The sequence below is a fragment of the Kogia breviceps genome, chromosome 3 (assembly GCF_026419965.1).
Source record: "Kogia breviceps isolate mKogBre1 chromosome 3, mKogBre1 haplotype 1, whole genome shotgun sequence".
Taxonomy (NCBI): Eukaryota; Metazoa; Chordata; class Mammalia; order Artiodactyla; family Physeteridae; genus Kogia; species Kogia breviceps.
Genome location: NC_081312.1, coordinates 167,998,155 through 168,013,438, shown reverse-complemented (window position 1 = coordinate 168,013,438; position 15,284 = coordinate 167,998,155). Strand labels below are relative to the sequence as shown.

The following is a 15,284-nucleotide window of genomic DNA, read 5'->3' as shown; positions in this document are numbered from 1 at the left end:
CTGATGGCCTTACCAATATTTAGAGACATTGTTACTAAAAAAAAAAAAAAAAAAAAAAAAAAAAAATCACACAGTGATTTTAAACAGGAAAAAAAAATTAGAAGCAACCTAAATGCCCAATATTAGAAGACCAATTAAGTAAAGTATAGAGCGTACAATACAGTGGACTCTTATATAGTTAATGATGGTGGTATAAAATCATGTTTGTTGAAGTGAGAGGTATCAGTGACGTACGCCATCGAGTGGGGGAAAAACAAGGAGGTGAATAATGTGGAGAGTATCATTTATTTTTGTCAATTGATACACATGTACACACATCTGCTTGTAGGTCATTGGCTAGTGGATCTCAGCTGATTTTTACTTTCTGCTTTGTATCTGTAATTTGAATTTTTTCATAAGTAGAAATAAAATTAATAATCCAGATTTTTGAGAAACTCTGAGACAGCTAAAATACAGACCTAGAAGTGGATGTGCCTATAGCAGTTGGAGCTCCGTATCAGTGAAACAGAAAGCACACATGTCATCCTGGGTGGCTCTGGGGGAACATTAATACCCAGGTCCGGTTATTCTTACACCAACGAGAAGGTATTCAGCAGCATTCGCCTCTCCCCAAGCCCCTAGGGGTACCTGCTTTTCTCTGTGACTGCTTTAATATCAGAAAAGATGTTCGTCTTACTCAGTTTCGGTGAAATTCACAAGGTCATGTATAAATTGTATGCTGTGCCCTTTTAAAAACATACATCAGAATAGAATACGTTATATTCTCAACCTAAAGTAGCTGTTTACCTTTTTCATCCTTTCTCAGAACATCTTATGAAATTGTCCATGGAAGAACTTGTGGAATTTCTTCAGGAGACCTTGGCAAAGGATTTTTTCTTCGAAGACGACTTTGTAATAGAGCAGCTCCAGATTTCTATGGTAGAACTAAAGCGGGCCAAGTTAGACCTTCCAGAACCTGGTAAGGAAATAGCCAGACTTTTTATGTGTAACTTACAAGTAAGATTGGAAGACACGGTGCAGTTAACATGGGCCATTTCTGTTTGAAAACAGCAGCAGACTTGTGACGACATCATGTAAATCAGATTTCTTAAAATCTTCGATTTTAAGAAAAATTAAATAAGCATATTAATTAAATCTGCCTCTCCTCATAGAGTCCCTACTTAAATTTAGGAAGCTTGATATACAAATAATGTTATTTCGACAGAAGTGACCATGGTGCTTTCAGCTACCATAACAATAAGCGCTTTTTACTTTCATCCACTCATTTTGTGGAACCATACGCAGTAACAGAGCAAGTAAAAGTCCCATTTTCTAGAAGAGGAAACTGATACTAAAATGCTCACTCAGAAGCTGCAGAACCTGCAGACACAGCATTACTGCTGCCACTAGAGTCCGAGTTTCCGGACTGCTCATCCAGGGCTCTTGGCAGTATGTTGCTGTATAAATAATATATTTTATTCACTTATTTCGAAACATCTTCCAGTACCACCTGTTAGGTTTTCTGCTAGGTGCTCTGTTGGGGATTTAACTGAAAAGAAACACGTGCTTCTTGCTCTCAGGGTGCACAGAGGAGAGACAGAATTTACACAATAATAATAGAGTGTGAATAGGGTCATAATAGAGCTAGAAACAGGATAAATGGGGGAAGATGGATGGAGGGTGGTACCGGGTGAGTGGAAGAGAAAAAAAAGAAAATGTGGAGAGAGCACAGTAGAAAGAAGTTTTAAGAACACACCTTTGCTACAAACCAAGATGCTCTGCTTTTAGTTATTTAATTGCAAGGGGTCTAATCCGTGTTCTCCTAGGTTTGTTCTGGGTCTTCAGGGTTCACTAGAAAACAAGCCGTCACAGCAGTAATAGAGTGCGGGCCTGGGCCCTGCGAGACCATCACCTCTGCTCCCGAAGGCCGCCCCTCTCTCGTGCAGTGTAACGATGTCCCTTTTCTACTAATTCTTTCCCGTAGCAGGGAATGCATTTGGAACAGCAGTTACTAACTGTAGTCTTGCTTTTTCAACATTTATTTTTAAATGTCTTGCCTACTTTTAAAAAGAGTTTAAGACAAGTTTTAGTAAAAGACACAAAAAGAAAAAAATATATGTATATAATAGAACTATTTAAACACGAGAGTAAAATGTCAAGACCTGTGTAATGGAATGGGGTGGTTTAGCATCTAACTGGCAGCTAGTATGTATTGAATGCTTGCTCCTTGCCACATACCACAGGCACTGTCTCATTTAATCCTTAAAATAACTCTAAGAAAAAGTACTCGTCCTCATTTTACCCAGGAGGAAACCTGGTAGCGGTCTTTTGTAAGATCTTTTACTAGGAAACGGTAGCAAGGGGATGGAGAGTAGGGTGGGGATAAAAGGAGAGGACTGGGTAAATAACAGCGGGAACACTGGCTGACGTTGCTCTGCTCGTGCTGGCGGTTAAGGGGGAACGTGGTGAGGGGGCTTCGCACCACCGGGGCCTCTGACGCGGTCCCATCCTGCTGAGTGCACACGGCTCGTCTTAAGCCTTGTCTCCTTCCTGGAGACTCGGCCAGTCCCCCGCCTCCCCAAAGCCGCAGAGTTTGGTCACCGGTATTTTGTGCTGGAGCCGTGCCCCGTGTGTGCATCTGTCCCCACACTCGCCGGGCGGGCGTCACCCCCGGCCGTGTCAGTTGGTTTGATGTCTGCACTAGACAGTAAGTTCCTGGAGGACCGTGCCCGTGTCTGTGTCGCCAGCACCTAGGGCAGTGCCTAGCATAGAGTAGGCATTCAACCGATATTTTTTAATGAACAAATGAAGCTACAATGTATTTTTTAGGATATAAAAACCTATCGTCTACAAAGGGTTAGCGGGAGGCAGTTTTTGGAGGTGATGGAACCTTTCTGTATCTCGATTGCACACACAGACAAGTCAGTTTAGTTATGTGTCCTGTCTCACTTTTTGAGGGTTTGAGTGCATTTTCACTTCTGTTTGTTTGTGTAGTGGAAACTGATGTTACACATGCACAGCAGTTTGTACTGTGTTTGTGATTTGAAACCCTAGGAAACACACAGTACAGGTTTTAAAAATTAAGTTATTTCGCAAAGATCTATTGAATTTATGTGGCATTAAAATAGGTTTATAAAAATAAATGTGTTAAATAATTGTGTCCTTTCAGCTTCCCTTATCTTTCAAGTTTAATCTGCTAGAAAGAAAGTCCAGCCTATGAGCCTAACTACAATATTTTTTTTGGATTTTTAAAAGCTATCATAGCTATAATTTTGAAAGCATACTGTATTTCTTTTGATCACCTTGTTGAGAGCTGTAATAGTGTTTGAATTGTATATTCTTCTGGCTGATAGTACATTAAACAGAAATGAAACTGCTCGATTTTTCAGATATAAATTTGAAATCAGTAATTTTGTGACAATATTTGAAACCTCAAATGGACTTAATATTTAATCTGGAAAAAGGAATAAGATGATTCTGTCCCAGAAGAATTTTCCTGACAGTGGCCCCCACCATTTCTCACTGAAAACCGTTAGAACAGTCAGAGTACATATATTCTGTTGTTGAAATTTAAAAGTAGAAAGTTGCTCACAGGGAAGAGCATTGAGAGCACTTTCCTGTAATTACGGGTCTCCTTGGGCGCACAAAGCTGCTCGTGTCTTCGGAGGCAGTCTGTGAGACTTGTAGTTGCGCGTGGTGTCCACTGGGTGGTGACAGAGACCTGAGTAAGATCAGAGATGGACCAGCCCGAAGGGGCTTGAGACTCTAGGGATGCTTAGGAGTATTCTTTTCAGTGGCTTTTCTTTTCTTTTTTTTTTCCCAAGGAAAAAAGTTATTTAAGAAAAAATAATAAGCATTTTTGCATTTATTCTAAAATATATCAGAGTAGTCTTAACTGTTGGCACTGGCATAAAAATACTCACTGTTCACATAATGGAATGCTAGTGAAAAACATCATTTAAACTCCTGGTTTTCAGGGAAAGAAGGGAAGAACACAATTTTAGGCAGGGAGCTAGAGTGGGGTGAACAAAAACCATGTTATGTCTACCAAAAAGAAGTCCAGAATGAAAGTGTGGATAATAAATATTAGTACTTATTGCCAGTTTATAGCCCTCTGTTTTGACATCAGTTATGCTTGAATCTTTTAGTTACACTCAGTAGCTTAAGGGTGAAAGGAGGTACTTAAACCAAACAAAGGCCAAGTATAGCGGTGTGTGTTTTGGGGGACAGGTAGTTTGAGTAGGTTCAGGTGAATCTATGAAGAGATTGTACAAGAATGTTTAATGCTTATTTGGATCTACTTTTGTGGGAAAGGGCAGAGGATATTTATTAGCATATGAAAATATGACGATGGCATATGTACTTCTTGGAGGGTCTGCCTAGTACAGCTTCAGCTCAGGGCAAGCTGAATAGCTAATCTTCACAGAAGAATTGCCTTACAACGAGGTTGGGTAGATTTTTCTGGATTTGGTACTTGCACACAGAGGTCAGCTCCGCCAGGCACAGGGCCCTTGGGTTTTGGCGCTGTGGTTGCCGAGACTCGGCCTTGCTCAATTTTTGAGCAACAGGAACAGGTCCCCGCTCAGACCCGCGGGCCCTGCGACCTCCGGGGGGCGATGCTGCACGTGGGCCTCCCCGGCCCTGCTGCCCTCCGCGCTCCTTCCTTCTGTCTCCGTCCTCTCCCTCCCCTCCTCCTCCCCCCTCTTTCTCTCTTTTCCCCTCTGGTCCCTCCTTCCCACCCCCTTCTCACTCCTCCTCTTGAGAGACAGCCCTTCCCACGGTCACCGTGGCCCTGAGGACCCTTAGAGATGCCAACAGCAAGTGCACATTTGCTCGCTCTTGAATCGCTGAGGAGCTGCGCTGTTTAGAGGGGTTAGGTCACTTACAGGAATAAACTGGACGTGGCAGGGTCCGTGTGTCATCAGTCAGCAACTGCTGGTGGCCCTACCCTGCTCCCTGGTCCCAGGTCACTATGGACAGTAGGTGTAGCCCGGCACTGTTCCCAGCACTGCGGCCCGGCCCTGGCACCGGGGAATAAGCTTACCCTTATCAAGCAAGGCCTCCTTGCCTAACTTGCATTACTGTCCTTAAAATTGGGAGGAATTAGGTTTCTTAAGCACTTCCATTTTAGAAGGCTCCTTCTTATATCCTTGTCTACTGCCCTTTTCAAATTATCTTCCTTTCTTCCATGCTTATTGATAAACTTTATGGGGGCAAAGAGGCCATATCCTCTACATGTCTTTGTACAGTCGAGGTGTTCACCATGCGCCTCTTATAGATTCCTAGTTCTTAGTGAGAGATTGACATTCAAGAATTAATTAGACGCAATGTCCTTTTGTCTGCACTGGATTTTTTTTTTTTTCCTCCAAACCCTGCTATATCTAGTTTCATAGCTACGTAGATCTTGGGTATTTATAACCATTATGTTTTGGTACTATTTGAATGGTATGTCGTTAGTCTAATTCAGATTAATTACATGACTGAGTGGACATTTTGTCAAAACCTTCCTTGTAATTCTGTTAATATTTTAGATGCTATAGGAAGGTCTGCAAGATAAGTAGGGCTGCACTTTAAGTAGGTTATCTTCTGCTGAGGTGAAAGGGAAATGTATTATGGGCTACCATAAAAGAACTTTAAGAAGCTACTTTTTTGATATTTTAGAACAGTCACAGATTTTTTTTTTCCTGGTGTGGATTTTGGCCTCTTGACCATTCAGTAAATGGAACATGCTAAAATTTTCTTTTAATTCTAATATAATGTGTAGATGCATAGAATATTAATGTCTCTTCCTTAGAGAAATTCGTGTGTTGACTTGAATATAAAGTAGTGTTAAGTGTAAGGTGAGTACTTTTCTTACCCTTTATATTGAAAAATTAAAACTCCCTTGTATGGATGACACGTACCTTTCCATTTTGTTTCAGGCATGAAACTACCACCTCAGTCCATTACTTCCTTCTCACTTTTTTATTCCTTCTCCTGAGAAATACGTGCCTTATTTTTGTAATCCTTTTACCCTGCGTCCTATTAGCCTTTACTGATACGGGCCTTTTATGTATCCAAAGGATTTCAGGATGGAAATCTAAGGACATCAGCGTACAGGAACAGGACGTGATGTTCAGTTTTCTCCCCTAGTACCTCTTCCCCCTCACGTTCTCCCTCCCACCACCACTGTAAAGTGTTCTTAAAAAATTTCTTCCATTGGGCTTCCCTGGTGGCGCAGTGGTTGGGGGTCCGCCTGCCGATGCGGGGGATACGGGTTCGTGCCCCGGTCCGGGAGGATCCCGCATGCCGCGGAGTGGCTGGGCCCGTGAGCCGTGGCCGCTGGGCCTGTGCGTCCGGAGCCTGTGCTCCGCAACGGGAGAGGCCACAGCAGTGAGAGGCCCGCGTACCACCAAAAAAAAAAAATTTCTTCCATTGCATCAGTCCCTCATTAAACCCCACTGTACTGTGTTTCAGTTAGTCCAAACCTAGAATATTGCTTAACTTCTGGGTACCACACTTACAAAGATGCCCTTTATCTTTATCAGCATCATTAAGTAGCTACAGCTGAATGTCTGCGTTTCCATAGGGAATCACAAGCATCTGTGAAGTAACGGAACTTGAGTTACCCCTGTGGGTCTGTTACTGCCTGTGTCCACCCTCCACATTTACTGTGTTCAGTTGTCTTTTTGACCTGGTTTTGTAAAATAAATTTTAATTACTGTAGTTGGTTTCATTACACTGTTGACATTGAAAATGTCCTAGAACCATAAAAGCAGATGATCATAAATAATGAAATATGTGACTTTTCACTAACAGGAAAAGCAATCCATGAAATTTGTGTTTAGTAAAGCAAATCAGTTTTGAGGTTTAGGATGTAGACCGAAGGGTAGTGTCTTACTCCGTGCACGCTGGTATAACAAAAGCACCACAGACAGTGGCTTAAACAACGGGATGCATTTTCTCATGATTCTGGAGGCTGGAAGTCCAAAATCAAGGTGAGGGCAGGGTTGGTTTCTTCTCCGCTTGGCTTTAGCTGCTACCTTCTCACTGTGTCCTCACGTGGCCCTCCCTCTGTGTGTGTCTGTGTCCACATCACCTCTTCTTATACGGTCACCTGTCATGTTGGATGAGAGGCCCACGACACTGGCCTCATTTAACCTATTTAGTGCCCTCGGTAAAGGCCTTCTCTCCAAATGCAGTCACCTTCTGAGGTTCGGGGGGGGTTAGGGCTTCAACATAGGAACTCTGAGGAGACACAATTCAGCCCATAACAAGGAGGTGGTTTTTAGACACAGACCTTGCTGAAGAAGCAAACGTCTATTGTCTGGTGCCCCGTCCACCTCAGAGGACGCAGGGCGTGTGGCTCTGTCCCAGGGCTACACGTGCCAGGCCCTGCCCAGCGCGTCACTCACATTAATCAAGTACCGGCCTTTCCTTCCCTCTTCCGTGTCACCCCCTCTGGTGCATTTGGGCAGGTGAGCCAGCAGAAGGAGGTGGGTTGCCCCGCGTGGGGTCCAGAGCCCCCTGTCTGACCACTGCCTCTCCATCTGGGCATTCCTCCTGCTCTGCCAGGGCCACGCCTCACCCCACTGTCGACCACAACTCAGAGGGACCCGTGGCTGCAGTCCCCGCGGTTGGGGGGGGGGAGGAAAAACCCAGGAGACCCCACCTGTCTTGGTGGCCCCGTCCCGTTACCCCACCGTGGAGAAGGTGGGAGCACTAATCCCATCACGAGGCTGCACCCTGTGACCCGATTACCTCGCAAATCCCATCTCCAGACGCCATTACGTGCAGGTGACGCTGAGGAGTTTCAACATGGGTTTTAGGGGGACACAGACATTCAAACCATAGCAGGTAGCTAACCCTCGAAAAACCTAATTTCAAGCGACTGTTTTCGTGACTTGTGAATTGATAAAGACTGAAACCCCAACGCAGGGTCTGGGCCGAGAGAAGCAGGTGAGGCTTCCGCTGATCAACGGTGTTCTAGGGAGAAGGCGTGCAACCTGCAGCAGCTGGGCAGCTTGAAAGCTGTTCTTCTTTTTTTGTTTTTTTAATACCGATGTGGAGAATTTTTAGAAACATTTAGAATGATCTCACGGGAAGTAGAGTGTTGGCGGCTCTCTGCAGGCTGCCGGGAGCCGTCGAGTGGTGGGAGGTGGGACGGCTTGGAGGGCTCAGCGTGCGGCTCTCTACAGCTGACCCTGTCTGTCCCTGTCACCGTGCGTCTTGCAGGCATGAACTAGCCCCTCTCTCCGGGAGCCACTGTTTTCCTTTTCTTTTTAATGGTTCTGTTTCCCATCAGGTTTCCTACACACCAACCTGAAAAGGCTGATGTTAGTATCTGATGGAGTATCAACCAGCCATTAAATCGGCCAGTCCGATTACTGCGTTGTGCGCTTAGAGAGTTGTCAGAGTGGAGGTGAAAAGAAAATTCCTGCATTCGGTTTTTCTAGCGTATCTTCCAGATGATTTGTGTTTGTTGCGGTTATTTTCCTACAGGAAAGAAGGAATTCATATGTTTACTGGGGACTAAATGGATAACTACTTGTAGAGCTGATAAAAACTTTTGGGGGACACCAGATAGATTTTAATTTTATTTTTATTGTTCGTTTTTAACCCGATAGGCTGAAAGACTCCTTGTGAATATTCTGGACTAGGGCTGCATTTGAGTCAACTTTCTCACCTCAATTGCTAGTCAGGCTGAACTGGAATGCTCCAGACTATTTTACATGCAACACTCAGAAACAAAACTTTTCTCAGTGACAAGCATTTTCAAGTTTGGGTTATCACTTAAAATAGTCTGTCCATATATCATAAAACGTCTTTATTATAGAAAGATGCAAGATCCACGTCGATTATGCCAAGACCACTGAATTAGAAAAGCATAAAGTATCTTTAGCTCAATAATTCTTATTCTGGTAGCTTAACTATTTAAAGGATATTGCATTGCCATCATTCTCTGCTCCCTCCCCTCCCAAAGAAAAGCTCATTGAATTATTTGAACATCTTAAAGAAAATTATGGTACGTGGGTGAATAATACAATTATCATCACCTAGACCGTCAGCTACATAAAAATGAGGCGGCGTCCGCCCGCTCACAGCTGGTGGACTCATGGCTTTCCTCAGGAAACACTTGTTAGGTGGGTGGGTGGCGGAGCATTTGAAGAGTGCAATGACTTACTTTTAAGTGAGAATATACAGTTTTGTAGTAATAGAAGACATAAAAAACATACATCTTAAGGCTTGGAATTTTTACAAGTGGAGTCTGTTGTTTTTTTCGGGATGGTATTTAGTGGAGTCCATATTGTGGTGGATCATTTTAGACACTTCACAAAATGCCCAAGTTATTGCACGTTCCTTTAATTCCTCATTAGTTTTCCCATGTTAGTTATTTAAAATGTAAAACCAAAAGTATCTAATATGATTTTCTCTTTCTTTTTTATTCTTTTTCCCTTTTTTTTGCATTTAAAGTAGGACCCTCTTAGAGTAGTAATTTGGAAATAGAGAATGCTGTTTCTTTGTATACGGTGGAAGGTACTTAAGAGAATAATAATAATAAGCTATTTGGGGATAACTTGGAGACCACAGTTGGTCATCAGTTAACTTTTAAACTTGGCAGACCTGCTTGAGGTTGATAGGAACCATTTTACTGAGATTCCAAAACCGTTTTAGTTGAGGTATGCGTAAGTGGAAGGGATGTAACGGTGAGACACTGACCTACTGACCTGCAGGATTGTTGTAGGAATAGAAATGAGAATATCAGCTTCTCATTCATGAAAAAGCAGGTAACTATCTTAGCAAAATATAAGAATCATGTGTTACACAGTTGTATGATCCTTACTCATAAGGTTATAAAATCTTCCCATCTGCACATTGTGTAATAAGACTTTGAGTTTTTGGTATGCCTTAGTATCAATCTCTCTAAAAGATGCTTCTCCTAAGCCACTAAAATTCTGTGTGTATGTGTGTGCATGTGCTTGAGTGCACACATGAAAAGTAAGCAGTTATTCATGATGTAGTTCTTATATTTGATACCATTTATTCATGCACTTATGTCACTTATGAACTGATCTTTCCCTTTAGGTAAAGAGGATGAATTTCCAAAGAAACCTTTGGGACAACTTCCCCCTGAATCCCAATCAGCTGGCATCAGTCACCTGAGCAACGGGCAGAGAAGTGTGGGCAGGTCAAGTCCGCGTCTGGACGGCAGGAGAGAGAGCAGCTCGTCACCTTACAAAGCCCACGAGCATTCCCCTCCCCGTCAAAGTAGAACAGGTACCCCCGAGAGGGCGCGGCAGCTGCGGCAGAGGTCGGTGGACGAGGAGAGTAAAAAGCTTAAAGACGAGGTGGATTTTCAGAAGAGACTTCCGTCGGGTCCACAGGACAATTCCAGGCAGTATAACCACGCAGCCGCCAACCAGAATAGCAACGCCACTTCCCACATCAGGAAGGAGTTTGTGCCCAAATGGAATAAGCCGTCCGATATCTCAGCTATTGAGAAAACTGCCAAGTACGCCGTTGAAGGCCGAAGTCGGGCCGCACACCCCACGCCGAGAGTCACCGTCGCCGGCTCTGCTGATCCGCGGGCCCCCGGCGTCAGGCAGAAGGTGAAGGTGCTGGATACGGATGAAGGCAAGCGCGGCTCCACCGCCTCGCAGTACGACAACGTACCCGGGGACGGAGCCAGCGCGGCCCTGGAGCAGGCGCTGGAGAGGGCGCGCTCCCAGAGCCCCAGGGGCACGGCCTACCCTCACAGCCCAAGGAGGCACGCCGAGCCCAGCTCCAGTCCATCCAGAGCCCCGAACACGTTTACGTTTAAAGTACAGCCTCCGGGTTATGCAAAATATCCATCCCAGTTAGATGGGGAGGATCGAGGGGCAGCGCTCCCCCCATCTTACAGTGACCCCCCCACTTACCAGGGCAGTTCTCCAAAACACATCCCTGCTGCTAACAGCAGCTTTGCGTCTCCACTGTTTCCCCGCGGGACACCAGTGAATCCTTCCTGGAGACCTTACGGTTCTACACTTTCGACTGATGTTTCTCCAGAGAAACCTTACAGCCGCGCAGCTCCTCTGGTCCAGCCGTCCAGTCGAATAGAAGTTCTCCCTGTTGATATTGGTGCTGGGGGATATTCGGGCAATTCAGGGTCACCAAAGAATAGGAAATTCCTCCTTCCTCCAGTGGATTGTTTGCCAGATAACGGAAAATGGTCGGAAGTTGGTTACGCATTGAGACCAGAGACGCACGGACAGTCGTGGACTTGTGATGCCAACCGTAGCCACTTGAGCAGTTTACCCAAATACCCCACCTTTCAACACGTCCCCTATCAGGACCACACCCTCCCTGCAGTTTCAGTAGATAGTCCGGTGCGGTATCGAACTTCCCCAGCTCTGGAAGATGCCAGTTCATCTGGGTATCAGTATTCAGGGCCCTTGCCTCCAGTATATCACTACAGGAATCGGGATGGACTCTCTATCCAGGAATCAGTATTGCTGTGAGAATTGATCTGTACTTGCTGCAGACAAGAGAATAGAAACCATATGAAACCTACATTGCTATGTTGATAATTGCCAAAGCAGTATTTTATACAGTTGTGAACAACTCACACAATTCTCGTGTATGTCAGTAGTAAGAATATATGGAAGGGATTTCATCCCCACCTAGATGCTGCTTAAGATGAGCTTTTAACTTGCATCATCACTGAACCTGTTAAAAAGAATTTAACCTGGAAACATAGCAATAGTATTTAGGGATGCACGCACAGTTTCATTTATATCTTTCTCCAAAATCTGAATATTTGTAGCCCATTCTATTTTGAGTAATGATACAAAGCACTGAAAAACTGTAGAATAGATATTTTTAAGGCTGTGTGTAGTGTACGTGTCTTTTAATAGATACTATATGCATCTACGCATACACGTTTGAACACAGAACTAAAGAAATGTTTAAAAAAAAAACAACTACTTTTCATCTAGATCCATGGAATAATTTATTCTACTTACTTCTTTTCCCTACCTTGTCTTTTGGTCAAGTTTTTTTTTTCCCCCTTATATTTTTAACCTAGGTCCTAAACTGACTTGAGGGTTTGCCCTGGCTTAATTCAGCATCTCACGGAATGCTCAGCTTTCTCGTTCAATTGCTCGTTCAGTTTTCAATCTGAAAATTAAAGACATTGGAGAGAAAGGCTAACCACTTAATGGTGCTTAAAATCGGGGCAGTTTAATGTTATGACCAAAGGTGCAACGTGCAATGTATCCGTGTTCACCGAGAGATCAGCTCTCGTGCATCTGCGCCCTTTTTTCTGGTCTGACCCTCGCAAAGCTCAGAGCAGAGTGTTCCTTGCCGGATGCCCAGGAAGTGTACACACAGCCCTCCGGCGGATGCCAGCAGGAGAAGCTGCAAGTTACTGATCATCAAGCACTCACACGGGGCAGCAGAACAAATTCCTCTACATTCATTTGAAAGCAAGATTAACAATATGGTTACGTCTTACTTCTGCCCCTTAAATTACTGTGGAGTCTCCCCGCAAAGGGCCGCGGGGTGGCGTTTACATGATCTTTTCCTGGCCCTCTTCTTTAAAGAATGTAGTCAGTGAATATTGCTGCTCATAGGCCATTAAATTATCGCCGTGTAAAATTGTAAAAAATGATCCTAATTATTACTAGGAACCTCAGATTTTGGTAGGTTTTTTTCTTTTTTTTCAATAGCGTGACTTTCATACTTTCAAAAATCTTTTTTTGTTGTTGTTTGTTTCAGTGAAAAATTCAGGTTCATGGTAACAAATCAGCAATGTCTTTCAAAATCTTGTTAACACTACAATGACCAAAACACTGAACAAGTTTTGGGCATTCCAAGAAAGTATGCCTTTGGGTTTCACTGGAGAGCTTGTTTTCAACATTACTTTGATCCTATTTGAACAATAGGGAATAGAAAACCTAACACTGATGGTTCTTCTTGTTGCAAGTTGGGGCTTTAAGCTTTCAAGGTACAGAAGTATGTCCTTCAAAATGAGAGTAACATTTGTTTAGCTAGTGAATGTGACAATATTTTTTATGTATATAATGAGTCTAATATAATTTTAATCAACTTGGTAATGATGTTATTAAATGGCAAAACAAATGCAGTGTATTAGCAGCCAAACACTGCGCGGAAACTCCGATCCAGCAGGCTCCTGGTTCAGATCATGTGGAAGCTTAGAAATAAATGTATATAAAATTGTAGCTGGGGATGTGAATTCCAGTTTTAAACCATGATTCTGTGACTTGTAATAAACCAAGCTGTACAATTTAGTTTATGATAGCAGCATCAGAGCTGTTCCAAAATATATATATATATCAACAGTGGTAAATACTGTAGATTTTTATATATATATATATAAGCAAAAAGTATATGCACACACACTATTTTCTTATGTCACCTATGACTTTTTTATCTGTATACTTTTTTTGATGTGATTGTTTTTAACATGCTAAATAAGTATATTTTGTTTTGTGTCTTTCATGTGCTTTTTTCAGATGGCATCTCTGATTTTTCTAAAGCTAGTTCCTTTCTAACTGAGTAGATACTGTGTAGCGTTTGCCTACATGACTTGTATGTATCACAGGTCTGTATTATATGTTTTACTAATTTCCAGTAGTTCTGTATTTAGAACCTCATCACCTGCCCTTTATTTGATTTAATCTGCCATTGTTGATAGTGATAAGGTATTATTTTCAGTCTTCTCCCATTATAAAATGTAGATCTGTTAGTTTTTCAAGTAGGAGAATTTAATTCAGAGTCATTTTGCCACAGTACAGTTTTACTCTTTCAAATTTATCTTTTAATAAAGGATAAATAGTGAAATAATGATAAAAGATGAAATAACATTCATAAAGTAGGCTAAGTATATTTATAAAAAACATTTGGTGAGGATCTTCATGGTGTGGAGACTGATTTTGCTTTAACTACATGTACATGAGTAACTATTTTGGCACTATTAAGTCTTCATAGCACTTTTGCCTAACACAGTAAGCACTTTGATACAGTTTTTATTTTTTTAATATTTAGCTTGAAAAGTTGAAGAAACTTAGACCCCAGTGTCTCAAAGGGTTTGAACGCTTCGACACTTTCAGGTGCTTATGTTGCTTACAGGATTTTAAAAATAGCTTTGAGAGCCGGGAGATAGCCATAGCTGTCAAATCAGACACCCTGGTATTGCAGGGGAGGAAAAAAAAATTCTTCTTCTGCCCTCTAGGTTCTCCAACCAGGCCCTGTAGATTGGACTGACAAAGGACAGACTAACGGGAGAAAAGCAACTGGAAGGTCATTAACACGTGCGTCCTGCATTCACGCGGTATCCGGTGATCAGTCACTCAAAGGGAGGGTTAGCTTGGGGTCTCTCCACCCAACTTAGTCAAGGCAGGGGTGAGGGTGGTAAGGGGGAGAAGGGGCACTTATGGAAAAGCAGGTGACTTTCTGGAAAATAAATGGGCCTTAAGAGAGCAGGTGGGAGACATGATCGTCCGTGACGGGGTCTGGGGGGGCGCCAGAAGAGGAGGTTAGAGCTGCCCCAGGAGGGCATTTAGGAGAGTTGCGTTCTTTGGGGGTGCAAGGGGGTGGCGCTCTGCTTTTAGGCAGGTAAGGGATTTCAGGAACTCAAATGCCTTCAGCTCAAAAAGCATTTTTATTGCCCAGTGGCCTATTTTGGGGTTAACAGGTCCCGATCCCCTTCACTGTCACTGACAGAATGTTTCTCGAAAGAAGGAAGAGAGATTCAGGTAATGGGGCATTTCCGGAGAAGAAAAATGGTTGTTTACAGGATGTGATGTGATTGTTTGAAACTTTTTTTTATTTTAAGAAGATTCTTATACTAAATTTATGTCATACTCAGTGTCACTTTAACGTGGAGTTTTATATGTGTTGTCATTTCAGATGTCTCCCTCAGGGCTGGTTATACTATAAGCACAAAAATGACACCTAGTCAATACTTTGCTAAGATCCCCTTTCTTTTCATTTTCATAATTAGAGAAAAGCATTCCATCTCCGCAAATAGGGATTTATTCACAGAGGATCTACAGCTTAATCTTCTGGAAATATTACTCTCAGTTATCTTTATTTATTTATTTTTTAGCATCTTTATTGAAGTATAATTGCTTTACAGTGGTGTGTTAGTTTCTGCTTTACAACAAGGTGAATCAGCTATAAGTATACACATATCCCCATATCTCCTCCCTCTTGCATCTCCCTCCCTCCCTCCCTCCCTATCCCACCCCTCTAGGTGGTCACAGAGCACAGAGCTGATCTCCCTGTGCTATGCGGCTGCTTCCCACCAGCTATCTGTTTTA

General features: G+C 43.0%; 1 protein-coding gene across 3 annotated transcripts in view; it reads left to right on the top strand.

Moving 5' to 3' along the window:
- The window catches only part of USP6NL (USP6 N-terminal like), a 130,361-nt gene extending 117,180 nt beyond the window's left edge, over window positions 1–13,181 (top strand). For all 3 annotated transcript variants that reach the window (XM_059058973.2, XM_067030232.1, XM_067030233.1), the window contains 2 exons: window positions 806–958; window positions 10,045–13,181. In XM_059058973.2, the coding sequence (XP_058914956.1) occupies window positions 806–958; window positions 10,045–11,459 (1,568 nt within the window). In that variant the 3' untranslated portion in view covers window positions 11,460–13,181. The remainder of the gene's footprint in view (window positions 1–805; window positions 959–10,044) is intronic.
- The last annotated feature ends 2,103 nt before the right edge of the window (window positions 13,182–15,284 follow it).